The following is a 27,813-nucleotide window of genomic DNA, read 5'->3' as shown; positions in this document are numbered from 1 at the left end:
ATCCATCCTGCCCTGCCTTTCGAAAGTATTTGAAAGCCAAGTTAACAAACAGATCACGACCATTTCGAATCCCACCGTACCTTCTCCGCTATGCAATCCGGTTTCCGAGCTGGTCATGGGTGCACCTCAGCCACGCTCAAGGTCCTAAACGATATTATAACCACAATCGATAAAAGACAGTACTGCGCAGCAGTCTTCATCAACCTTGCCAAGGCTTTCGACTCTGTCAACCACCGCATTCTTATTGGCAGACTAAATAGCCTTGGTTTCTCAAATGACTGCCTCGCCTGGTTCACCAACTACTTCTCAGATAGAGTTCAATGTGTCAAATCGGAGGGCCTGTTGTCTGGACCTCTGGCAGTCTCTATGGGGGTGCCACAGGGTTCAATTCTCGGGCCGACTCTATTCTCTGTGTATATCATGTTGCTGCTCTTGCTGCTGGTGACGCTCGGATCCACCTCTATGCGGACGACACCATTTTGTATACATCTGGCCCTTCATTGGACACTGTTAACAAACCTCCAAACGAGCTTCAACGCCATACAACACTCCTTTCGTAGCCTCCAACTGCTCTTAAACACTAGTAAATCTAAATGCATGCTCTTCAACCGAAAGCTGCTTGCACCCGCCCACCCGACTAGAATCACTACTCTCGGCGGGTCTGACCTAGAGTATGTGGACAACTACAAATACCTAGGTGTCTGGTTAGACTGTAAACTCTCCTTCCAGACTCACATTAAGCATCTCCAATCAAAAGTTAGATCTAGAATCGGCTTCCTATTTCGCAACAAAGCCTCCTTCACTCATGCTGCCAAACATGCCCTCGTAAAACTGACTATCCTACCGATCCTTGACTTCGGCGATGTCATTTACAAAATAGCTTCCAACACTCTACTCAGCAAATTGGATGTAGTCTATCACAGTGCCATCCGTTTTGTCACCAAAGCCCCATATACTACCCACCATTGTGACCTGTACGCTCTTGTTGGCTGGCCCTCACTACATATTCGTCGACAAACCCACTGGCTCCAGGTCATCTATAAATCAATGCTAGGCAAATCCCCGTCTTATCTTAGCTCACTGGTCACCATAGCAACACCCACCCGTAGTCTGCGCTCCAGCAGGTATATCTCACTGGTCATCCCCAAAGCCAACACCTCCTTTGGACGCCATTCCTTCCAGTTATCTGCTGCCAATGACTGGAACGAACTGCAAAAATCTCTGAAGCTGGAGACTCTTTTCTCCCTCACTAACTTTAGGCGTCAGTTGTCAGATCAGCTTACCGATCACTGCACCTGTACACAGTCCATCTGTAATTAGCCCATCCAACTACCTCATCACAAAATTGTTCTTTATTTTGCACCCCAGTATCTCTATTTGCACATCTATCATTCCAGTGTTAATACGAAATTGTAACTATTTTGCACTATGGCCTATTTATTGCCTTACCTCCATAATTTACTACATTCGCACACACTGTATATATATTTTCTGTTATATTTTTGACTTCATGTTTTGTTTACCCCATATGTAACTCTGTGTTGTTGTTTTTAATCGCACTGCTTTGATTTATCTTGGCCAGGTCGCAGTTGTAAATGAGAACTTGTTCTCAACTGGCTTACCTGGTTAAATAAAGGTGAAATAAAAAAATATATATATTAATAAGGAAATCAGTCAATTGAAATAAATTCATTAGGCCCTAATCTATGGATTTCATATGACTGGGCAGGGGCACAGCCATGGGTGGGCTTGGGAGGGCATAGGCCCACCCACTTGGGAGCCAGGCCTAGCCAATCAGAATGAGTTTTTCCCCACAAAAGGGCTTTATTACAGACGGAAATAGTCCTCAGTTTCATCAGCTGTCTGGATGGCTGGTCTCAGACGATCCAGCAGGTGAAGAAGACTGATGTGGAGGTCCTGGGCTGGCGTGGTTACACGTGGTCTGCGGTTGTGAGGCCGGTTGGACGTACTGCCAAATTCTCTAAAACGACGTTGGAGGAAGCTTATGGTAGAAAAATGGACTTTCAATTATCTGGCAACAGCTCTGGTGGAGATTCCTGCAGTCAGCATGCCAATTACACACGCTCTCAAAACTTGAGACATCTGTGGTATTGTGTTGTGTGACAAAACTGCACATTTTAGAGTGGCCTTTTACTGTCTCTGGAAATAGTCAGGGTAGCCATTTGATTACCCTGTTCAGGAGTCTTATGGCTTGAGGGTAGAAGCTGTTAAGAAGCCTTTTGGACCTAGACTTGGCGCTCCGGTACCGCTTACCGTGCGGTAGCAGAGAGAACAGTCTATGACTAGGGTGGCTGGAGTCTTTGACAATTTTTAGGGCCTTCCTCTGACACTGCCTGGTATAGAGGTCCTGGATGGCAGGAAGCTTGGCCCCAGTGATGTACTGGGCCGTACGCACTACCCTCTGTAGTGCCTTGCGGTCGGAGGCCAAGCAGTTGCCATACCAGGCAGTGATGCAACCAGTCAGGATGCTCTCGATGGTGCAGCTGTAGAACTTTTTGAGGATCTGAGGACCCATGCCAAATCTATTCAGTCTCCTGAGGGGGAATAGGCTTTGTCATGCCCTCTTCACGACTGTCTTGGTGTGTTTGGACCATGATTGTTCGTTGGTGATGTGGACACCAAGGAACTTGAAGCTCTCAACCTGCTCCACTACAGCTCCGTCGATGAGAATGGGGGCGTGCTCAGTCCTCTTCTTTTTCCTGCAGTCCACAATAATCTCCTTTGTCTTGATCACGTTGAGGGAGAGGTTGTTATCCTGGCACCACACGGCCAGGTCTCTGACCACCTCCCTATAGGCTGTCTCATCGTTGTCGGTGATCAGGCCTACCACTGTTGTGTCATCTGCAAACTTAATGATGGTGTTGGAGTCTTGCCTGGCCATGCAGTCATGGGTGAACAGGGAGTACAGGAGGGGACTGAGCACGCACCCCTGAGGGGCCCCCATGTTGAGGATCAGCATGGCAGATGTGTTGTTACCTACCCTTACCACCTGGGTGCGGCCCGTCAGGAAGTCCAGGATCAAAGTTGCAGAGGGAGGTGTTTAGTCCCAGGGACCTTAGCTTAGTGATGAGCTTTGAGGGCACTATGGTGTTGAACGCTGAGCTGTAGTCAGTGAATAGCCTTCTCACATAGGTGTTCCTTTTGTCCAGGTGGGAAAGGGCAGTGTGGAGTGCAATAGAGATTGCATCATCTGTCACAGCCCTAGTTAGTCTACACCTGTTGTTTACGAAGCATGTGACGAATAAAATGTGATTTGGAGCGACATTCAATTTCAAAGCTATTTTCAATAGTTTCTCAGAATACAATGGATTTCTACGTTTTTAAGAGTTAGAATTTTGGATGGATGCCATGTTGACACCAAACCAGAATGCTATTGTTATGGAATGTTTGTGCAAAGGAAAGCTTCATTTTTTTTAGTACTATGCAGACATATTGCAGTTATTGTGCAGATATATTGCAGGGCAATAGGCATACAACAACCGCAAACAAATGTTAGAACCATAGAATTATGGGAATTAAGGGCCTTTTCCACCTTAAGGGCCTTTGAAACTCCCTTCCTGACAATCTCAGGGCTGGTCAACATGTTGGGGCATTTAAAGCAGGCCTTTAAGACTAATCTCCATCAGCTGGCCTACCCTTCCTCCTATCTCATTGTTGCTTTCACGATATGGTTATATAATTTTAAAATTTCTGTTCTTTATATTATCAAGTTTATTTATTTTACTTTTTTTTTCTAATTGACCTTTTATTTGATACACTTTTAGATTATTCTTGTATAATAAAAAGTGCTTTACAAATGTAATAAATTACTAATATTGTTTATTCTTAAGAGTAATTATATTTATATGGTTAGAACCAGTGCTTGACTTGGGCAGGAGCTCACTGGAACTGAGTTCTGGCACCTCAAATGTCCTACTGCTTGAGTTCCTGCACCTCTTATAGAATATTAGCATAAAAGTATTGCAGAGTTCCTACACCTAAATATAAACAGTACCTGCACTCAAAGATAAGTACCAGCACCTATCAGTGCAAGCCCAGCACTGGTTTGAACTATCTTGGTTGGTTCTAGCTACCTATTCTATTTCTATGGTCTTTTTACTGTACAAAGGAAGGGCCATTGAAAATCTAGCCTATAACGTTAGTATGACGTCAAACACTTGGCATCTGACTCACCTGTTGGACTTTGCCCAGGTACATTGTGTTGCGCCAAATCCTGGAGTAGTTTGTCTCTCACCCAAATAAACTCTTCCTCCAGGGAATTCAGAAATGTACCAAACGGTTGGGAAGGATATCCAGCAGTCTCAACGTCTTCTTCTTGTTGCTTATTTGAGACTGAATCTCGTCCACCTGGCTCTCTGTTAAAATGTTCTCCTGGTACAGGAATTGAACTATGGTGTCATCAATTATAATTTGATTGGACAGGTCCAGCCGGTGTTTCCTGAGTATTTATTTGTGCCTCGGGTCCATAGTTGTCCTGAAATAACTAATTAGTCGTACCTAAGGTCTACAAACATGTATTTCGTCAAACTAACCCGCCATAGGCAACATTTATTGGCTAACATTAGCTAACTTACGTTTGCTAGCCAGCTAGCTCGCCTTCATGTGACGTTGGTTTGCTGCTAACGTTAACTGCAGCATATACGCAAACAATTTCTTGTTTTTGTTGTCTCAACGTGAACAAAACTAACCTTATTACATTATTAATATAATGTCAACTGTCATTCCTCTTGTTTTAACACATTTAGACAATAACTTTCCTGCATGCTCAGCTGCTTACTTCCTCTTCTTTGCGATTGGGTTGGCGGATCACACCCAACCTTTAAGGCGCATACACTGCCACCTACTGTACTGGAGTGTGACGCCAGTCACGGCCTACATAAAATGATCTTCATTAGTCCTGTTCCTCTAAGAAAGTGAAATAGAGCCCTAGACACCACTTTCCTCCCCCCACTACACCACCCAAACCCCAGCCCCGTCCAGCCTCTCTAACCATTTCACATAATCTCTCCCTATCATACAATTCACAAAATATCAACACATGCTCCACCGTTTCCTCCACTAAACATTCATCACACAGGCCTGTTCCATGTCTCCCTATCATCCACAACATGGCATTCAAACCTATGTGCCCAAACCGTAGTCTACTCCACACAACTTCCTCTCTCCTACATACCATACTCCCCACATCTTCCTTTACTGACTGATACACAAGATACAATTGCCTCCCATTACTACTATCATCCCACTCCCTTTGCCAAAAATCAAGCCCTTTTGCCCGGATCAAGGACTTGACTTCCCTGCGGCCCAGTGGGACCTGAATATCTACCCCCGCTCTCCTTAGCCACCACATCAGCCTTCTCATTACCCTCCACACCCACATGGGCGGGAACCCAGCAAAAGCTTACCACCACTCCAATCCTCTCCAATCCCATTAACAGCACCATCATCTCCACAAACAAGTCTCCCCTATCTGACCTGCCCGTCTTCACACTACTCAACACTGCAGCCGAATCAGAGCAGAGCAGATCACTGTGGTTTCATCTCATCCACCCATCTCAAACCTATAATCATGGCCATCAACTCGACCGCATACACTGATACATAATCAGTTAACCGCTTACATACTCTAACATTAAAATCTGGGATATACACCCCAGCCCCCACCCTACCACTGAATGGATCCTTTGAACCATCTGTATATATCCCTAAAAACGCATAATACTGATTATCTATATAGCTCTCCACACACCGTCTCACATATTCACCCCCTTCTCTGCTGCCCTCAATCATATTCACATCTACACTTGGTTTCGGAAAACAGCCACTGAGGAATGTTCCCCAATGCAATTGCCAGCCCGTTAACTTCCTCATCAGGGGCACAGCTATGTAATGTCTGACTAAAAACTTGAGCTAAGTAGTCTTTCCTCTCTGATGGCTCTTTGAAAAAATATTCTGTCTGTGGCATAATTAACCTGTCTCATGTTTGTCTTGTAAACAATGCACCGTAGAGATGCATTGTTTATTTTTTTACATTCATTTGAATTAAATGTCAAAATGTTTCTTCTACTTTTGAAAACAAAATTGCTGCTGGATCTATTTGATACGAAATAGATGTAACTCAACAATTATTTTTTACTTTTATGGCTGCCTTTAAACAGGCAGCCCAATTCTAATATTTTGCCCAATTATAGGCAAAAGATCTGATCTGATTGGTCAAATACCAATTATTGGGCAAAAGATCAGAATTGGGCTGCCTTTGTAAATAAACAGCTTTAGACTGATTTCTGTGTCAACAATAAAACAAACCAGTTTTCATTCTTATTAAACTAAAAACACTGTAAGTTGTGCTTTAGAGGTATAAGGTGAGGGAGCCGAAGCCTTGAGTATAAATCCCTGATGGGATCCCATGTGACACCAGTTAATTAGTTAAACCCATGTTGTTGACAGGCATGCCTACATGTCATCATTGTCATCTTAATCTTACCTGCCATTTTCAGTTACAGTTGCATCTGAACCTCATATCCCATCCGTGTGGCAATGTGCAGTGTCAGTGCAAAGCATTTGAACTCTCAGAACAGTGTCCAGTCCAAAACCTATACGGCTGCAGAGCCAAGACAACATAATTACATAAGAAGGCAAACAGAGACGAAGGAACATCTCTGCATCTGTGGTGCGTAAAGGTGTTTATAATACTACAATAAGAGAGATGAACTGCACAATTAATATACAACTTTAAAATGTGTCTAGCTGCACCCAGATCTGCATTACTGAACAATGTCCAGATATGAGATCAGTGCTCAAACTCATGTCCCAACTGCTCTTTTGAGGCTGTTACCAGGCTTCATATTTGCATGTAAGACTTGGATATGAATGATAAGAACAAGGATGCTGTATTTGCCTTTCAAATATCTCAGTAATAATAACGGATACCAGAACAGGTTGGACCAGTGATTGATAACAGAAAGCCTGTGTAAGACACTAACAGGTTTACAGTGAAATAAAATGCCCTAGTGACCCGGTGAGAGCTTTGCAGCCAACGACACTAAGCCGTCAGCTCTAGAAGGTCTACTTACTCTCCCTTCAGGGAGTGTCAGATAGCTTCCATACAGCTTAGCAGGGGAAACACTGACCCTAACCCATGGTCGATATGACAATTGACAGCCTTGATCCTTCTTCCATGTCTTCTTCCTATTCAACCGGTCATCAACTGTCTTACCTTTGAGTCCTGATTGATACAGTACCTCTTCGTCTTCAGCCATTACAACAAGGCTTTGTTGAAGTCTGCAGTTGTCTTGGATTATGAAAGGAGGAAGCAATGTGGAGTGAAATTGACCATTTCTGTAAAACAGACCTGTTTTATAACCTGTTGCCCTAGGGGCAAACGTATCAAACTTTCTGTCATGAAATTAAGCAAGTGTTATGCCTCTAAGTGATGTATTATAAAATTAGTTGACAGTAGAGGAGCTTTGCAGGTGACTTGAGGTATATAACATGAAGAGACAAGGCAGGAAGGCACACACATGATCAAGATGTAATTGGTTAGCAATCAGTTATGAATGCAACACCTATGGACATATTCCAAGGCTGCCTCTCCAATAGCACTACTTGGCCCATATCAAGGTTTGTTCTTGGTCCCAGACGATTCTCAGAGAAATGCTTTCTGCTACATTGTCTGCACACAAAGTCTGTCCATATTGGGCGCTCAGGTGATGTTACCAAACAGGCAGGTTTTCCAGCCTGCTAAATTTAAACCTTTCTCCTTGCTAACTGAGATTAATGGCAGTTGGGACTGGGGAAGGTGAGAACCTGCAGGTACAGCAGCCAACATCCCTACACTACCAGCCTTTCCATCATGCAACCGCTACAGAACGAACAGTCCCTATAGAAAGTGTAAGCATGGGCACGGGGCTTATATTCACGTTCTACTCCACATGCAGAATACGATCTAATCCCCAACCTGATCTCATCAAACCAGCGCTAGCTAGGCCACGAGGGCCCAGAGCTAAGCAGGCTGCAGCCGCTGTGTCCCACACACAGTGTGTTCTCTCAGTGGGTAAACCACTGCACTGTGAGCAAGGATGGATCCAACATGCACTACATAAAGCTGAACAATGCTGCAGGTGGAAATTGAACATATAGCCTACTGAAGCACTCCATTTTTTTAGTCATAGGAAATTGCCTCAATTCAGTCTACTCCAATCTGCACCTTTGAATAGCGTTTTGGATCTACTGCTACAAGGGGCATATTATTCAGGACAACTCAACATTACATTTACAGACATATATTCTGCAGAACAGACATGAGATTGATGATTCTCTGTCTTGCATAAAATTCTATCCGCTCTCTCCGTTACATTTCTATCAGCCCCTATAGTCTAAACATTCCATCCTGCCGTAGAAGCCGCAGGAATGCAGCCAACTAACCCACAGAGACCAGCGCTATGTGTGTCGGCGTTGTTGCGTGCAAAGCCAGGTCTCAGTAACAGGAATCGATTGTTTTAGTGGCCGGTGGGTGGGTTCTATTATGTTTAATTTCAAACAAAAACAATATTGACTGATGCCTCATCCCTGTTCCCCCTCCACATCGACCCAACCTCTTGCCCCAGAGCCTACAGCTAAATGTTAACTGAAAATAACCTTCACACAGAGATTGGAATCGAAGACACGTTCCTTTCTTTTGTTTTATTTTTATGGTTTCCTCTCAGAGAGAAAACATTAGACACTTGTTTTTAAGCACCATATGAAAAACGGTAAATGTCATGATCATGTATCAAGAGTCAATTCTGGAATATTCTGCGAGAATTGTTCACACTGAACTGTACAGTTGAAGTCGGAAGTTTACATACACCTTAGCCAAATACATTTAAACTCAGTTTTTCACAATTCCTGACATTTATTCCTAGTAAAAAATTCCTGTCTTAGGTCAGTTAGGATCACCACTTTATTTTAAGAATGTGAAATATCAGAATAATAGTAGAGAGAATGATTTATTTCAGCTTTTATTTCTTTCACCACATTCCCAGTGGGTCAGAAGTTTACATACACTCAATTTGTATTTGGTAGCATTGCCTTTAAATTGTTTAACTTGGGTCAAACGTTTCGGATAGCCTTCCACAAGCTTCCCACAATAAGTTGGGTGAATTTTGGCCCATTCCTCCTGACAGAGCTGGTTTGTAGGCCTCCTTGCTCGCACATGCTTTTTCAGTTCTGCCCACACATTTTCTTTAGGATTGAGGTCAGGGCTTTGTGATGGCCACTCCAATACCTTGACTTTGTTGTCCTTAAGCCATTTTGCCACAACTTTGGAAGTATGCTTGGGGTCATTGTCCATTTGGAAGACCCATTTGCGACCAAGCTTTAACTTCCTGACTGATGTCTTGAGATGTTGCTTCAATATATCCACATAATTTTCCTTCCTCATGATGCCATCTATTTTGTGAAGTGCACCAGTCCCTCCTGCAGCAAAGCACCCCCACTGCATGATGCTGCCACCCCCGTGATTCACGGTTGGGATGGTGTTCTTCGGCTTGCAATTACCCCCTTTTTCCTCCATACATAACGATGGCCAAACAGTCCTATTTTTGTTTCATCAGACCAGAGGACATTTCTCCAAAAAGTACGATCTTTGTCCCCATGTGCAGTTGCAAACCGTAGTCTGGCTCTTTTATGGCGGTTTTGGAGCAGTGGCTTCTTCCTTGCGGAGCAGCCTTTCGGGTTATGTCGATATAGGACTAGTTTTTACTGTGGATATAGATACTTTTGTACCTGTTTCCTCCAGCATCTTCACAAGGTCCTTTGGTGTTGTTCTAGGATTGATTTGCACTTTTCGCACCAAAGTACGTTCATCTCTAGGAGACAGAACGAGTCTCCTTCCTGAGCGGTATGACGGCTGCGTGGTCCCATGGTGTTTATACTTGCGTACTATTGTTTGTACAGATGAACGTGGAACCTTCAGGCATTTGGAAATTGCTCCCAAGGATGAACCAGACTTGTGGAGGTCTACAAAAAAAACGTTGAGGTCTTGGCTGATTTCTTTTGATTTTCCCATGATGAAATCATCTGTCTGTAAACAATTGTTGGAAAAATTACTTGTGTCATTCACAAAGTAGATGTCCTAACCGACTTGCCAAAACTATAGTTTGTTAACAAGACATTTGTGGAGTGGTTGAAAAACGAGTTTTAATGACTCCAACCTAAGTGTATGTAAACTTCCGACTTCAACTGTATGTACTGTAGATTGAGTCGAACAATACACAGGAGCGCCACGACACCCCAACATCACATTCATTATTGCCTCCCAAATCGCAGAATAGAGGCAATGATAAAGCATGCTTTCAGAGTTTATTTTTGTAACTTTGTTACGTTCTTTTTCTAGAAAACACAGTAGCACAGTCAATAAATACTTCCAAAAATATTGATGAAAATAAGATTCACGTTGATCCAATATGCGCTTGGAAATGTAATTCCTTCTTTTATCACAGCTGTATCAGCTAGATGTTAGATACAGCCTGTCTGTCTAACCAAGGTCTAGTTCTGAGGTGTGAGCATTGACTTGCTCAAGGGCATTTTCTATTGAAGGACAATGCAGTGATGAAGTATTGATGTTTCGCAGTGGAAGCAACATCCAGGACTGAGAACTTACTGAAATCAATTATTTTTAACCTCTTAGCAGGAGGAGGCAGAGCGAGACAAAGTGAGAGAAACCAACGCCAGATTTGAAGCCTGTATATTGCTTGTGCTTTTTTACCAGAAAAAAATCTGAACTGAGTGAAAAAAATAAAATAATCTTCCTTCTCAGTGTTGGGGAAGCTACTCTGAAAATATAGTTTACCAAGTTACCAATTACTTTGCACTGGAAGAAGTTACGCTACACTTATAGCTTACTTAACTAAAGTTACTTTGAAAAAGTAGTTCACTACATCCAAATAACTACGTGAAAAATTATATCTAAAATCTGAAATGTCAGACTACAAATTGCAAGAACAGATCACTCTGGAGTCAAATTATAATAATTTTGCCTATTAAACAAAAACACTTTAAAGTGATAATTAGGCAGGTCTGATGCCGAAAAAGAAAGGAAGTTCATGCCAAATTAACCATTAAAAAATAAAGTAGTGTAGTTCCAGTAGTTAGCAAAATAATTAATAAACTGAAAACACTACCAAGATTAGAATTGAGTTCAACTACCACCAAGCTACTGACAAATGTAGTTAAATGACTAGTTGCACTACATGTAGCTCACTACTCCCCAACACTGCCCCTTCTTATGATTACAGAACAAAAAAAAGAAAATATAGAATATGAACAAACGAAAACATAATTCAGAACAAAAGTGGACACCGTGTCAAATGCTCATGTCTCAGACATGAGAGGCAGAGTCTATAAAGCAACAAAGAGCTTTGAAAAGAGAACAAAAAAAGGTGCGTGCCAACTGCCATCCCTCCTGGGTCTCGTTCAGAAGGGTCTGAAACCCTGTTTACCTGAGCTGGTCTGCAGGTAGGGTATACCACCGCGGCTTGAAAAAATTTGCTCCTGTTTCAGAGATTATGAACATGACCTAGGTGTACCCACACCAAGTTCTGTAGCGGACATGCCCATTCTGAAATCAACCCTTAGCTCCAACTCCTAGGCCCTTTTTGATGAACAACTGTAGCGCTAATGGAACTGGAAGGGTGTAGTAGTATGAGAGAAATTTCACCTAGCTTCCTGAGGACTAGTTGACTTGGATCTATAACCATATTGCTCAACAGCAACCCTTCCAGAAGTACGAGGGCCGTCAAGCCATGCCTAGTGGTTGGGGCTAAAGGTTGACTTCGGACTGGGTGATAGTCTGACTGCCACTACATGGCAGGTGCACTGATCGCTATCCCACTACTCATAAAAGCGAGTGTAGTCTGTCCCATCCCACACCACACCTGGGATTTGTAGTCCTACTATACATTGTAGCTGTAGTCCGTCAGGTAGTTCTTCAGCCTGTTGGGTAAAGGCAGCTCCTGCACCTGCCTGGTGGCGTTGTTGATGGCGATCCGGCACAGGTGCTGTAGAGAGGGCACGGCAGTGTACACAGGCTTGGTCAGGAGCAGCTGAACTGTCCCGTTGGGTGGGGCCAGGGACTGCGACGCCCCTGACGACGCCCCTTTACTGGTAGTCCTGGACAGCTGCACGTAGTGTTCCACCAGGTGCACCACACTGTCAAACTGTTTGAGCTTGGGCTTGATCAGCACCACCGAGTCCAGTTTAAACTTGCCCTCCTTGTACTCGATGCGCAAGTTGGTGGGGCCGGCGGAGGTCATGGCAGAGATGGTGAACAGGTAGTCCCTCTGGGAGCTGTCTCGCACCAGGAAGGTTCCCTCTGATGCATCCTGGAGAATCTCTTTGGCTTCGTTGGCGGTCAGGCTGCCCCAGTACCAGCCTGTTAGGAGAGAGAGAGAGAAACACACACATGCATTAGCACAAGGAGACAGGACAAAACAAACTCTGGGCTATTCAAAGAAAACAAGATCCCTTTTTATGAGAACAGACGGTAATCCAAATCCAAATCTCATGCACGAACGCACACACAGTCAGAAACTATGTACATGAACATAAACCTGAATCTAAGCCTTTACCCTAAAAAAGCCCTCTGTACTGTCCACAGGAATTTTAAAACAAATTCCACTTGGTCTTAGAGAGAGTGGGTTAAGTTGTTAAATTCTCACAATTTTTGTAGTGACTTTTGCAGTGAAATGTATGAGAGGAATCTCTGCAGTTAGCCTACACAGCAGCAGTGACTGTCTACCTCCTCCACCCCCCCCCCCCCCCCCCTCTCACTGACCCCCTCAGACCCTCAACACAAAAACTCTATTAAGTTTGACTGGATTTGTGGAGGTTAGAGATTCTCCAGTACTTTTGTATACTTTTTAGCCAGAAGTTCTGAAAGTAGCACTCACAAGCCAAAACTGGTACCCTTTAGTGCAGGGTTCCCCAACTGGTGGCCCACAGGTGGTTTTATTTGGTCGGCCATCTTTTCTGAGCGAAAAATTATAATAAACAAACAAACAAACACACAAACGACAACTGGTCAAAATAACAAAACATATGTAGTGTTGTCAGACCTCGAATAATGCAAAGAAAATAAGTTCATGTTAATTTTTAAACAACAATGTTTTAACTTAGGAAGAGTTTAGAAATCAATATTTGGTGGAATAACCCTGATTTTCAATCACAGCTTTCATGCGTCTTGGCATGCTCTCCACCAGTCTTTCACATTGATGTTTGGTGACTTTATGCCACTCCTGGTGCAAAAATTCAAGCAGCTCGGCTTTGTTTGATGGCTTGTGACCATCCATCTTCCTCTTGATCACATTCCAGAAGTTTTCAATGGGGTTCAGGTCTGGAGATTGGGCTGGCCATGACAGGGTCTTGATCTGGTGGTCCTCCATCCACACCTTGATTGACCTGGCTGTGTGGCATGGCACATTGTCCTGCTGGAAAAACCAATCCTCAGAGTTGGGGAACAATGTCAGAGCAAAAGGAAGCAAGTTTTCTTCCAGGACAACCTTGTACGTGGCTTGATTCATGCATCCTTCAAAGACAAATCTGCCCGATTCCAGCCTTGCTGAAGCACCCCCAGATCATCACCGATCCTCCACCAAATGTCACAGTGGGTGCGAGACACTGTGGCTTGTAGGCCTCTCCAGGTCTCTGTCTAATCATTAGACGACCAGGTGTTGGGCAAAGCTGAAAATTGGACTCATCAGAGAAGATGACCTTACTCCAGTCCTCTACGGTCCAATCCTTATGGTATTTTGCAAACCTCAGCCTGGCTCTTCTTTGCTTCTCATTGATGAAGGCCTATTTTCTAGCTTTGCACAACTTCAGCCCTGCCCCTAGGAGCCTGTTTCGAACCGTCCTTGCCGTGCACTTCACCCCAACTTCCGTTTGCCATTATTTTTGTAGGTCACTTGATGTCATCCTACGGTTGTTGAGTGACATTCGAATGAGTTGGCGGTCATCCCGGTCAGTAGAGAGTCATTTTCGCCCTCTGCCGGTCTGTAGCTTTGTTGTCCCCAATGTCTGCTGCTTGACCTTGTTCTTATGAACCGCCGTCTTTGAAACCTTAAGGATGGAAGCAACCTGACGCTCACTGTATCCCTCTGCCAGTAAAGCCAGAATTGAACCCTTCTTTTCCTCACTCAAAACTTTCCTTTTCAACTCTTTTGGCATGGTCAATAGTTATTTTTTGATTAATATTACTTTTGAGGTACTATTAGCACTGTTTTTGCCATCCAGCTGGTCCTATTGCAAGAGGATAGTGATGACCACAGCAGTGGTTTTTATACTTTTCCTCGTTAAATAAGATTTGGTTCATCTGATCACCTAATTCAGTAGAATGAGGTGTGCCTGTGTTGGAATTCAACAGACACTGGAATGGAATGGCTGTCATAAATGCAGAGATGCTGATTTAAGGAAAATGTGCAGTGTTCTCTTAATTTTTTCCTCTGTGTGTGTGTGTGTGAGGGAAACAAGTATTTGATCCCCTGCTGATTTTGTACGTTTGCCCACTGCCAAAGAAATGATCAGTCTATAATTGTAATGGTAGGTTTATTTCAACAGTGAGAGACAGAATAACAACAAAAAAATCCAGAAAAACGCATGTCAAAAATGTTATAAATTGATTTGCATTTTAATGAGGGAAATAAGTATTTGACCCCCTCTCAATCAGAAAGATTTCTGGCTCCCAGGTGTCTTTTATACAGGTAACGAGCTGAGATTAGGAGCACACTTTTAAAGGGAGTGCTCCTAATCTCAGTTTGTTACCTGTATAAAAGACACCTGTCCACAGAAGCAATCAATCAATCAGATTCCAAACTCTCCACCATGGCCAAGACCAAAGAGCTCTCCAAGGATGTCAGGGACAAGATTGTAGACCTACACAAGGCTGGAATGGGCTACAAGACCATCACCAAGCAGCTTGGTGAGAAGGTGACAACAGTTGGTGCGATTATTCGCAAATGGAAGAAACACAAAAGACTGTCAATCTCCCTCGGCCTGGGGCTCCATGCAAGATCTCACCTCGTGGAGTTGCAATGATCATGAGAACGGTGAGGAATCAGCCCAGAACTACACGGGAGGATCTTGTCAATGATCTCAAGGCAGTTGGGACCATAGTCACCAAGAAAACAATTGGTAACACACTACACCGTGAAGGACTGAAATCCTGCAGCGCCCGCAAGGTCCCCCTGCTCAAGAAAGCACATATACATGCCCGTCTGAAGTTTGCCAATGAACATCTGAATGATTCAGAGGAGAACTGGGTGAAAGTGTTGTGGTCAGATGAGACAAAAATCGAGCTCTTTGGCATCAACTCAACTCGCCGTGTTTGGAGGAGGAGGAATGCTGCCTATGACCCCAAGAACACCATCCCCACAGTCAAACATGGAGGTGGAAACATTATGCTTTGGGGGTGTTTTTCTGCTAAGGGGACATGACAACTTCACGCATCAAAGGGACGATGGACGGGGCCATGTACCGTCAAATCTTGGGTGAAAACCTCCTTCCCTCAGCCAGGGCATTGAAAATGGGTCGTGGATGGGTATTCCAGCATGACAATGACCCAAAACACACCGCCAAGGCAACAAAGAAGTGGCTCAAGAAGAAGCACATTAAGATCCTGGAGTAGCCTAGCCAGTCTCCAGACCTTAATCCCATAGAAAATCTGTGGCGGGAGCTGAAGGTTCGAGTTGCCAAACGTCAGCCTTGAAACCTTAATGACTTGGAGAAGATCTGCAGAGAGGAGTGGAACAGAATCCCTCCTGAGATGTGTGCAAACCTGGTGGCCATCTACAAGAAACGTCTGACCTCTGTGATTGCTAACAAGGGTTTTGCCACCAAGTACTAAGTCATGTTTTGCAGAGGGGTCCAATACTTATTTCCCTCATTAAAATGCAAATCAATTTATAACATTTTTGACATGCGTTTTTCTGGATGTTTTTGTTGTTATTCTGTCTCTCACTGTTCAAATAAACCTACCATTAAAATTATAGACGGATCATGTCTTTGTCAGTGGGCAAACGTACAAAATCAGCAGGGGATCAAAAAAAAAATGTCCTCACTGTATGTACACACACACACACACACACACACACACACACATCACTATCCTCTTGCAATAGGACCAGCTGGATAGCAAAAACAGTGCTAATAGTAACTCAAAAGTAAATATTTATCAAAAAAATGGACCATGCCAAAAGAGTTGAAAGGGATAGTTTTGAGTGAGGAAAAGAAGGGTTAAATTCTGGCTTTACTGGCAGAGGGATACAGTGAGCATCAGGTTTCTTCCGTCCTTAAAATTTCAAAGACGGCGGTTCATAAGAACAAGGTCAAGCAGCAGACATTGGGGACAACAAAGCTACAGACCGGCAGAGGGCGAAAATGACTCTCTACTGACCGGGATGACCGCCAACTCATTCGAATGTCACTCAACAACCGTAGGATGACATCAAGTGACCTACAAAAATAATGGCAAACGGAAGTTGGGGTGAAGTGCACGGCAAGGACGGTTCGAAACAGGCTCCTAGGGGCAGGGCTGAAGTCAAGCAAAGCTAGAAAAAAGGCCTTAATCAATGAGAAGCAAAGAAGAGTCAGGCTGAGGTTTGCAAAATACCATAAGGATTGGACCGTAGAGGACTGGAGTAAGGTCATCTTCTCTGATGAGTCCAATTTTCAGCTTTGCCCAACACCTGGTCGTCTAATGGTTAGACGGAGACCTGGAGAGGCCTACAAGCCACAGTGTCTCGCACCCACTGTGACATTTGGTGGAGGATCGGTGATGATCTGGGGGTGCTTCAGCAAGGCTGGAATCGGGCAGATTTGTCTTTGTGAAGGACGCATGAATCAAGCCACGTACAAGGTTGTCCTGGAAGAAAACTTGCTTCCTTTTGCTCTGACATGGTTCCTCAACTCTGAGGATTGGTTTTTCCAGCAGGACAATGTGCCATGCCACACAGCCAGGTCAATCAAGGTGTGGATGGAGGACCACCAGATCAAGACCCTGTCATGGCCAGCCCAATCTTCAGACCTAACCCCATTGAAAACTTCTGGAATGTGATCAAGATGGATGGTCACAAGCCATCAAACAAAGCCGAGCTGCTTGAATTTTTGCGCCAAGAGTGGCATAAAGTCACCCAACATCAATGTGAAAGACTGGTGGAGAGCATGCCAAAACGCATGAAAGCTGTGATTGAAAATCAGGGTTATTCCACCAAATATTGATTTCTGAACTCTTCCTAAGTTAAAACATTAGTATTGTGTTGTTTAAAAATTAACATGAACTTATTTTCTTTGCATTATTCGAGGTCTGACAACACTGCATCTTTTTTGTTATTTTGACCAGTTGGCATTTTCTGCAAATAAATGCTTGAAATGACAATAATTTTTATTTGGAATTTGGGAGAAATGTTGTCAGTAGTTTATAGAATTTAAAAAAATGTTAATTCTACCCAAACACATACCTATAAATAGTAAAACCAGAGAAACTGATAATTTTGCAGTGGTCTCTTAATTTTTTCCAGAGCTGTACATACAACCGTTCAAAAGTTTGGGGTCACTTAGAAATGTCCTTGTTTTCTAAAGAAAAGCAATTTTTTTGTCCATTAAAATAACATAAAATTGATCAGAAATACAGTGTAGACATTGTTAATGTTGTAAATGGCTATTGTAGCTGGAAACGGCAGATTTTCAGCTGTGCTAACATAATTGCAAAAGGGTTTGCTAATGATCAATTAGCATTTTTAAATGATAAACTTGGATTAGCAAACAACGTGGCATTGGAACACAGGACTGATGGTTGCTGATAATGGACCTCTGTACGCCTATGTAGATATTCCATTAAAAATCAGCTGTTTCCAGCTACAATAGCCATTTACAACATTAACAATGTCTACACTGTATTTCTGATCAATTTGATGTTATTTTAATGGACAAAAAAAAAGTGATTTTCTTTCGAAAACAAGGAAATTTCTAAGTGACCCCAAACCTTTGAACGGTAGTATATATACGTACACACACACACACACACACACACACACACATTACCAGTCAAAAGTTTGGACACACCTACTCATTCAAGGGTTTCTTTATGTTTACACTGTAGAATAATAGTGAAGACATGTAAACTATGAAATACCACATATGGAATCATGTAGTAACCAAAAACGTGTTAAACAAATCAAAATATATTTTATATTTGAGATTCTTCAAATAGCCACCCTTTGCCTTGATGACAGCTTTGCACACTCTTGGCATTCTCTCAACCAGCTTCATGAGGTAGTCACCTGGAATGCATTTCAACTAACAGGTGTGCCTTGTTAAAAGTTAATTTTTGGAATTTCTTTCCTTCTTAATGCGTTTGAGCCAATCAGTTGTGTTGTGACAAGGTAGGGGTGGTATACAGAAGATAGCCCTATTTGGTAAAGACCAAGTCCATATTATGTCAAGAACAGCTCAAATAAGCAAAGAGAAACGAGAGTCAATCATTACTTTAAGACATGAAGGTCAGTCAATAGGGAAAATTTCAAGAACTTTGAAAGTTTCTTCAAGTGCAGTCGCAAAAACCATCTAGCGCTATGATGAAACTGGCTCTCATGAGGAACTCCAAAGGAAAGGAAGACCCAGAGTCAGCCTCAGAAATTGCAGTCCAAATAAATGCTTCACAGAGTTCAAGTAACAGACACATCTCAACATCAACTGTTCAGAGGAGACTATGTGAATCAGGCCTTCATGGTTGAATTGCAGCAAAGAAACCACTACCAAAGGACACCAATAAGAAGAAGCGACTTGCTTGGGCCAAGAAACACAAGCAATGGACATTAGACCGGTGGAAATGTGTCCTTTGGTCTGGAGTCCAAATTTGAGATTTTTGGTTCCAACCTCCGTGTCTTTGTGAGACGCGGTGTGGGTGAACGGATGATCTCTGCATGTTTAGTTCCCACCGTAAAGCATTGAGGAGGAGGGGTTATGGTGTGGGGGTACTTTGCTGGTGACATTGTCTGTGATTTATTTCGAATTGAAGGCACAGCATTCTGCAGCGATACGCCATCCCATCTGGTTTGGTCTTAGTGGGACTATCATTTGTTTTTCAACAGGACAATGACCCAACACACCTCCAGGTTGTGTAAGGGCTATTTGACCAAGTAGGAGAGTGTGGGAACTCCTTCAAGACCGTTGGAAAAGCATTCCAGGTGAAGCTGGTTGAGAGAATGCCAAGAGTGTGAAAAGCTGTCATCAAGGCAAAGGATGGCTATTTGAAGAATGTCAAATATATCTTGATTTGTTTAACACATTTTTGGTTACCACATGATTCCATGTGTGTTAATTCATAGTTTGATGTCTTCAGTATTATTCTACAATGTAAAAAACAGTAAAAATAAAGAAAAACCCTTGAATGAGTAGGTGTGTGCAAACTTTTGACTGGTACTGTAATGTATGTATGTATATACACACACACATTATTGTTTATTGAATTTTTGTTGTTGGATGTAAGACTAAAAACAACAGGAAATCAGCTCCAAGTGATTTGTTTCCAAGTATTCCCACGTATAATAGAAAAACATGATCATAAGCAAGGTTTGAAATTATTATGTTTTAGTCAAAAAATATGTGCTTTGCTTGGAAATTAAAGGAAAAAATACAAAAAAGTCAACTTCATATTAATCATCTCCAGCACCACCCCAACATCAACATGTAAAAATTGCCCATTTCTATGTTTTGTAGTAAAAAAGATTGACGATAAGTGTAGATTGACGATAAGTGTTTCCAATGACATCAACCAATTAGTAAGCAATGCTTACTAATAATTGGTGATGTCATTGGAAACATTTACCTTCCATCTTTTTTACTACAAAACATAGAAATGGGCAATTTTCACATATGTTGATGTTGGTGTGTTGCTGAAGATGATGAATATGAAGTTCACATGTTTTCCACCCCTTTAATGATAATACATGCCTCTTAAAATACATTAAAGATGGTTGATCTTTGAATAGCCCACAAATGTCTACCTAATAAATGAACACCTCCGTTTTAAGATCACAGCATTGGACCAGCTCTTTGTGCATCTCTAAAAATAAGAATGATCCCCCTCTCCACAGCATTCACATAATGGCAATCCTATAATTCACTCTAACAGCATTTGAAGTGAAACATACATTTCATTAGAACAGTAAATGAACACAATTCGTGTGACTTCTAAGAACAATTAACATCACTGCCTAACTTATGAATGAAGGCACATTTTATTAATTCATAGACATGTTCTGAACATTTTTTCATTTGAATGCATCTAATTGTAAAAAAAATAAATAAATAAAAAGTCGTCTTCCAACAAACTCACAATAGCCTATAACAAAACCTCCTTATACATTCTGCGACTTAAAAACAAAGTGTGCTCCTCTGTAGCTCAGCTGGTAGAGCACGGCGCTTGTAACGCCAAGGTAGTGGGTTCGATCCCCGGGACCACCCATACACAAAAAAAAATGTATGCACGCACGACTGTAAGTCGCTTTGGATAAAAGCGTCTGCTAAATGGCATATTATTATTTATTATTAAAGTCAAGTGTCTACCTCGTGCACGAATTTCAAGAGACTAAACCCGTTACTGTTCAGGATAAATAGAGGTGAAATGCATTCATTGAACGATGAAATGCCAAGTGTGCTTTGTTTAGTTGTCATTTTCAACCATACATAATGAATACAGACCACATGCATATCGTGGCCACATGCATATCGTGCTAGATATGGGCACGAGCATTTAGATAAGGTTACTTTCAAACTAGTTTGCTTTACAATTACTCGTTTTTTCAGGGCCATAATAGAGATACATTACCTTGTTTTGTGTTTTTATTACAAATAAATATTTTGAAAGTTAGGCTATATCGTTTATTTGTAATTCAGAAATGCTATTGACATTGTGTCATGCTCGTATGTATGTAACGGTACTGGGTACTGGTAAAACTGTACTAGAACATTGAAAATAGCCACATTTAGTAATCATGTCGAAATGTGTGTGTAGATGTAATCTAAAACTATAAAATGAGGACATGCACTCACCTGTATTTTTAAGGTCTTTCATGGCCTGAGCGATGCGAGTCTCATCGGAATCTACAACTCGTGACTCCGTATCCGTTCTTCTCTCATTTTCGACGGTCTCGGTGGATTCGGGTGAGTGGCAGGTCATTGGGGAACCACCCGAAATTGCCCAGCCGTAGGCCAAAAGACATCCGACAAATGCAAAAATATTCCCCAAAAGACAGGCAGTTGCCCCACAGTCGAAAGACCAGTTTCTTCTGCAAGTTTCTTCTTGAATTTTATGAATGAATGTATCGTCCTGTAAATTAATAAATAAATACAACACACACGTAAATGAATGCAGTTTAGCCACGGACATTCGTGCTAGATAACAGCTAACGTTACATTGTAACATATCCGTTATGTGCTTGACTCCAGCCACCCGAGTCATGACTCCAGCCACCCGAGTCATGACTCCAGCCACCCTAATCATGACTCCAGCCACCCGTCATAGACAGTTTGCTCTGCTACCGCAAGGATGCACCAACAGGACCCTGAACAGCTTCTACCTCTAAGCCATAAGCCTGCTAAATAGTTCACCAAATAGCTACCCGGACTATCTGCATTGACCCACCTTTGCACTAATTATTTTGACTCATCACATAAACTGCTGCTAATGCTTAATATATATCCTGTTGCCTAGTCACTTTACCCCTACCCTTAAGTAGTCTACAAATCTACCTCAAATTACCTCGTACCCCCTGCACATCAACTCGGTACTGGTACCCCTGTAACATGGAAATATAACCGTGTGGGAATCCTAACCCTATAAAGGCGGGTAGTAATTGAATTTCTCGCTGATATGGAAGATACGTTCCTTATGTTTCCGAAATCTTACCGCAAGTGACGCGTTTTAACTATCAGAACGAGCGTCCGGGCTCTAACTCCCCCTGCCAGAAGATACTTCAATAGGCGCTAAAGGTGGTTGATGTATATGAATGGGGTTACGTTTGCGCAAGCTATTTAAAAAAAAAAAAACATGGAAAGGAAGGGAGCACGAAACAAGGTGAATACTGAAAAGCCTAATTCATTCGCTTGATAAATCTTAAATAAAACTTTTTTATTTTTTAAACGTTCACTTATATGCGCGAGGTATTACACTTGCTGCGTGGAGATGAAAGATTAGGGAAGGTTATTTTTTTAATGTCTGCATTCAAATATAAGTAAACAGATTTGGGAACGTTCTGCGAAATCGACTCTACTTCTCGGAAATTGCAATGGCAGTTTAAACTCATATGCAGGGAGGGGATACTGAAAACAGATAAATCACCATCATCAGCCTTGTTCGGTGTTTGCAGCTTGTCTATTGTAGCTATGTTTAATTGATTATTTTGTGTAGGCTACATTAAAGCCTCCATTGTGGTTGTGTAAATTTGCGCCGTCGTTTTTAAATAACCCCTGTTCCAAAACCAATAAAACACGTACCATATGCATAATGTTCACAACACATAGCTAACATTACATTTTAGCTATCTAATGCTGACTAGCTAGTTTACAAAGTAAATATACTATTAACAGATAGTTATATTAATGAATTCTCACCTATTTGCGAGTGGATCCAGCACCAAACGACTACCGATGATCATTCAAATACGCACTTCTCCCTAAAGAAAGGGGACTAAGATTAATAAACAAAGCACAAAACCGCTCATTAGCTATACACTTCCAGGGAACGGCTAGCTAGTTTAGCCATGTCGATCAAATTGAAAGATGACAGATCACATAGTTAGAGTTTTCCATGTCGTATTATTTATCTTCTGGCGGGCTAATCAATCCGTTGGCAATTTGGCGAGATGGCAAACAAACTCAGAATATTTTCCAGGCGATGACAATGTCTCGCGACCGAGGCAAATCGACTTGGCAAGACTCGCTCGCTGCTGGTAATGTTAAGATGTAAAATACCATGCAGAAAGTCACCAAACCAGCTTGTCTTGTTTTTGGTACAGATCCCAATGACAGTCTTTTCTGCGCCGTTGAATCACCTTCCTTCGGTATGTGTTTTTAATAACCAAATCCCCATTAAACCCACACCAATACACAAAAGACCGATTTCCAAGAACTTTCCAGGAATCCCGTCACGTGGTGTCGAGCGCAACCATTTTTAAGGTAGTGCCAAGCCAGCTGCACCGCATGAATATAGTCGCGTGCTCATAATGTGTGTGCGTGTGCGTGTCTGCCTGTGTGTGAGAGAGAGAGAATGGAAGAAAGAGAGCTAGTGGGAGAGCGGGAGAGAGAAATATATATTTTTACCAAATTCCAAGAAAATCCTTTCGAAGAAACCTGTATTTTCATGGAAACCATGAAGTGTCCAGTTCCCTAAGCGCTGCTAAACCCTAACCCGCCTGCTGCTATAGGCTACAATAACCACACAAATCCCGTTTCAAATGGGATTGTGCCCGTTGAATTAGTCTAACTAACTTTTTAATTAACCACCTTATTTGTTTGGCTTTGAATATACCGAGTCTTTGTTGGGGACTCACACGTGCTGTTATGTAGGCCTAAAATTGATTTATGATGGTCTTTAAAGATGTAGGGTCCTACTCAAAACGCGCGCACTGTCTGCTGGCGCTGCCGCCCCAGAGGAGAGAGATGGATGGGGTGCCGACGCAGCGGGAAAGATGAGCAGGTCCAGGGCCTCAAATCACTTTACACAACAAGCAGCATGCTATTTGACAAATGTATGACCTTACTTAGAAATAGGCCTGGATCATTGATAGACTTTGGCCTATAGGCCTACTGCTGACTTCATCTGCAAGGGTCAAACATAGGGAAGCCACAGAGAGGTCATTGTGTCAAGGTCAAGCCTGAAAGGAGAATATCACCCACATAGGGTACGTTTGTAAATTCGTTCTGGCTATCTACTTCGATTTCAGAGCACTCTAGTCTGAGTGTGCCAGAGCGCAGAATAACTGATGAATTTATGAACGCTCAACACCCCTTGAATATGGCTGGTGTCAGTAAACGTTGGCAAAAAAAGCGTAATTAAATTGTTGCCAGCAGCACAGTCACAGTCACCAACGCTCTGGATAACATGAAAACAGCCTAACCAGCCCAGTTCTGCTGGTTGGCGCAGTGGTCTAAGGCACGCAGTGCTAGCTGTGCCACTAGAGATCTTGGTTCGAATCCAGGCTCTGTTGTAGCCGGCCGCAACGGGGAGACCAATGGGGCGCACAATTCGTCCAGGGTAGGGGAGGGAATGGCCGGCAGGGAGGTAGCTCAGTTCGTAGAGCATGGCGTTTGCAACGCCAGGGTTGTGGGTTCGCTTCCCATGGGGGGCCAGTATGAAAAGAATAATGTATGCACTAACTGTAAGTCGCTCTGGATAAGAGCGTCTGCTAAATGATGTAAATGTAAAATGCTAGGGCGAGTAAAATGTGAGGCTGTTCTCTCATTTGTGTCTGGAAGTAGCTAGCAAGTTAGCCAGTTAGCTTGGGTACTTGACTGCGGTTGTGAGGTCAGAACGCTCGGATCAACCTTACTCCTCGGCCAGAGCGTCCAGTGTGTGCTCTGAATTTACGAAAGGACAATCTGACAACACTTTGAATTTACAAACGTCCAGAGCGCACTCTGGCACTCCAGATTGAATTGATGAACACACCCATAGACTGTTATAATGGCCCTGAAGGGCATCACTATATGTGTGTCAGAAAATACACTGCTCAAAAAAATAAAGGGAACACTTAAACAACACAATGTAACTCCAAGTTAATCACACTTCTGTGAAATCAAACTGTCCACTTAGGAAGCAACACTGATTGACAATACATTTCACATGTGGTCCTCTGTAGCTCAGCTGGTAGCGCACGGCGCTTGTAACGCCAAGGTAGTGGGTTCGATCCCCGGGACCACCCATACACAAAAATGTATGCACGCATGACTGTAAGTCGAAAGCATCTGCTAAATGGCATATTATTATTATTATTACATGCTGTTGTGCAAATGGAATAGACAACAGGTGGAAATTATAGACAATTAGCAAGACACCCCCAATAAAGAAGTGGTTCTGCAGGTGGTGACCACAGACCACTTCTCAGTTCCTATGCTTCCTGGCTGATGTTTTGGTCACTTTTGAATGCTGGCGGTGCTTTCACTCTAGTGGTAGCATGAGACGGAGTCTACAACCCACACAAGTGGCTCAGGTAGTGCAGCTCATCCAGGATGGCACATCAATGCGAGCTGTGGCAAGAAGGTTTGCTGTGTCTGTCAGCGCAGTGTCCAGAGCATGGAGGCGCTACCAGGAGACAGGCCAGTACATCAGGAGACGTGGAGGAGGCCGTAGGAGGGCAACAACCCAGTAGCAGGACCACTACCTCCGCCTTTGTGCAAGGAGGAGCAGGAGGAGCACTGCCAGAGCCCTGCAAAATGACCTCCAGCAGGCCACAAATGTGCATGTGTCTGCTCAAACGGTCAGAAACAGACTCCATGAGGGTGGTATGAGGGCCCGACGTCCACAGGTGGGGGTTGTGCTTACAGCCCAACACTGTGCAGTACGTTTGGCATTTGCCAGAGAACACCAAGATTGGCAAATTCGCCACTGGCGCCCTGTGCTCTTCACAGATGAAAGCAGGTTCACACTGAGCACATGTGACAGACGTGACATTCTGGAGACGCCGTGGAGAACGTTCTGCTGCCTGCAACATCCTCCAGCATGACCGGTTTGGCGGTGGGTCAGTCATGGTGTGGGGTGGCATTTCTTTGGGGGGCCGCACAGCCCTCCATGTGCTCGCCAGAGGTAGCCTGACTGCCATTAGGTACCGAGATGAGATCCTCAGACCCCTTGTGAGACCATATGCTGGTGCGGTTGGCCCTGGGTTCCTCCTAATGCAAGACAATGCTAGACCTCATGTGGCTGGAGTGTGTCAGCAGTTCCTGCAAGAGGAAGGCATTGATGCTATGGACTGGCCTGCCCGTTCCCCAGACCTGAATCCAATTGAGCACATCTGGGACATCATGTCTCGCTCCATCCACCAACGCCACGTTGCACCACAGACTGTCCAGGAGTTGGCGGATGCTTTAGTCCAGGTCTGGGAGGAGATCCCTCAGGAGACCATCCGCCACCTCATCAGGAGCATGCCCAGGCGTTGTAGGGAGGTCATACAGGCACGTAGAGGCCACACACACTACTGAGCCTCATTTTGACTTGTTTTAAGGACATTACATCAAAGTTGGATCAGCCTGTAGTGTGGTTTTCCACTTTAATTTTGAGGGTGACTCCAAATCCAGACCTCCATGGGTTGATAATTTTGATTTCCATTGATAATTTTTGTGTGATTTTGTTGTCAGCACATTCAACTATGTAAAGAAAAAAGTATTTAATAAGATTATTTCATTCATTCAGATCTAGGATGTGTTGTTTAAGTGTTCCCTTAATTTTTTTGAGCAGTGAATATTATGCTTCTGTGGACAATGCATGGGCATCATAGTCTAGCCTATCACTATCACCTGGGGGTATGTTGGTGGTCCCTATAGCAAGCAGTTGAAAAAGGTTATGGGTGGCATTATCCACTCTCTGTGCTATGTACAGAAGTATGGGTTCAAACACTATTTTCTGCCCGACGTAGAATTCAATGCAATTCAACATCGGGTTTCCAGGCAAGGGTTAACAGTATTGGGGAGTAGCGATTAGCGAACTACAAGTAGCCTATTTCAACTAGTAATTTCACTACATTTTGCAGTCACTTGTTGGTAGTTGAACTAAATTCTAATCTTAGTATTTTTTTCAATAGTTAATTAGCCTACTTTTTTGCCATGTAGCGGTGTAGATAACTAATGGAACTACACAATACTTTTTTTTGCAAAAATAAAATATGGGTGAAGAAGCAAGAATTGTCTTACTTTTTCGGCATCAGACCTGCCTAATTCTCACTTGAAACATGTTTTGTAATAGGCTAAATTACACATTCTGTGAACAGCTGACTCCAGAGTTATCTGTTCTTGAAATTTGTAGTCTATGACATTTCATGTTTAAATATGAGAATTTTTCACGAAGTAGTTTGAATGTAGTGTAGCCTACCTTTTTAAAGTAACTTTAGTTGCTTAAAACTTCTTGCAGTGTGAAGTAGGCCTAAACTATATTTTCAGAATTGTTTCCCCACCACTGGTTAAAAACTAAACCAAATTAAATGCTTTTGATGCATGGCTTACAGAGCATATAAACTAGAGGCAAAGTCAACTAACATTGTGTGAATTAGGCCTATATGCAATAAAAGTGGAAAATGTATACACCAACTGGAGAAATGTTGCATAAAACGAAATGTTGCATTGCTGATATTAGTTGATGTTTTGGTATTTTAATAAAAAATCAAAAGCGTTGATATGACACACAGGTGCTCGTTTGATTTCCAAACGATAACTAAGGCTGCGTTTACAAAGGCAGCCACATTCTGATATAAATATTTGTCAAATTATTGACAAAATATCTGATCTGATAAGACATTATATCAGATTTGAGCTGTCTGTTTAAACGCAGCCTAACTGGCCACAAGCGTCGAACGTCATCACATTTATTCAATGATGGCTTGTAAATATAAAATCCAAGTGCTCCATCTTTCGGTGAGAAGGGTTCATGCTATTTTTTAGTGGTACTCCTGTCAGTAGATGGCAGCAAAGCAGATAAGCCCTAGCTCTGTTGACGCTAACGTCAGAGAGGAAACAGTCGGCGAATAAGAAAATCTCGCGCTAAAAATA

At 42.8% G+C, this 27,813-nt stretch overlaps 1 protein-coding gene and 1 pseudogene across 3 annotated transcripts in view; both read right to left on the bottom strand.

Moving 5' to 3' along the window:
- Positions 1-4,488, bottom strand: part of LOC311130009 (death domain-containing protein CRADD-like) — a 29,535-nt pseudogene extending 25,047 nt beyond the window's left edge. The window contains exon 1 of the transcript XR_014615314.1: positions 4,195-4,488. The product of XR_014615314.1 is annotated as a death domain-containing protein CRADD-like (transcript). The remainder of the gene's footprint in view (positions 1-4,194) is intronic.
- A 4,189-nt stretch (positions 4,489-8,677) lies between these two features.
- On the bottom strand, positions 8,678-23,267 carry LOC311130085 (suppressor of cytokine signaling 2-like). 2 transcript variants are annotated; one of them, XM_084162742.1, is made up of 4 exons: positions 23,029-23,267; positions 22,669-22,730; positions 21,109-21,385; positions 8,678-12,433 (listed from the first exon to the last, which is right to left on the bottom strand). In XM_084162742.1, exons 3-4 carry the CDS (start codon positions 21,233-21,235, stop codon positions 11,955-11,957), a joined length of 606 nt encoding a protein of 201 aa, XP_084018868.1. In that variant the 5' UTR covers positions 21,236-21,385; positions 22,669-22,730; positions 23,029-23,267; the 3' UTR covers positions 8,678-11,954. The 2 variants fall into 2 exon arrangements, with proteins under 2 accessions (XP_084018868.1, XP_084018869.1); XM_084162743.1 differs by lacking the exons at positions 22,669-22,730; positions 23,029-23,267 and adding an exon at positions 21,965-22,030.
- Positions 23,268-27,813: the final 4,546 nt, after the last annotated feature.

Source organism: Coregonus lavaretus (assembly GCF_964263955.1).
Source record: "Coregonus lavaretus genome assembly, chromosome: 5".
In the NCBI taxonomy this organism is placed as follows: Eukaryota; Metazoa; Chordata; class Actinopteri; order Salmoniformes; family Salmonidae; genus Coregonus; species Coregonus lavaretus.
The sequence above is the reverse complement of the archived record's forward strand: the minus strand, read 5'-3'. Positions and strand labels throughout refer to the sequence as shown.

Excerpts from the sequence above, each read along its gene's own strand:
- LOC311130085 (XM_084162742.1), bottom strand. The coding sequence starts at position 21,235 with ATGACCTGCCACTCACCCGAATCCACCGAGACCGTCGAAAATGAGAGA. Across the intron at positions 12,434-21,108 it reads GAAAGACCTTAAAAATACAG|GCTGGTACTGGGGCAGCCTG; the intron begins GTGAGTGCATGT and ends CTCTCCTAACAG.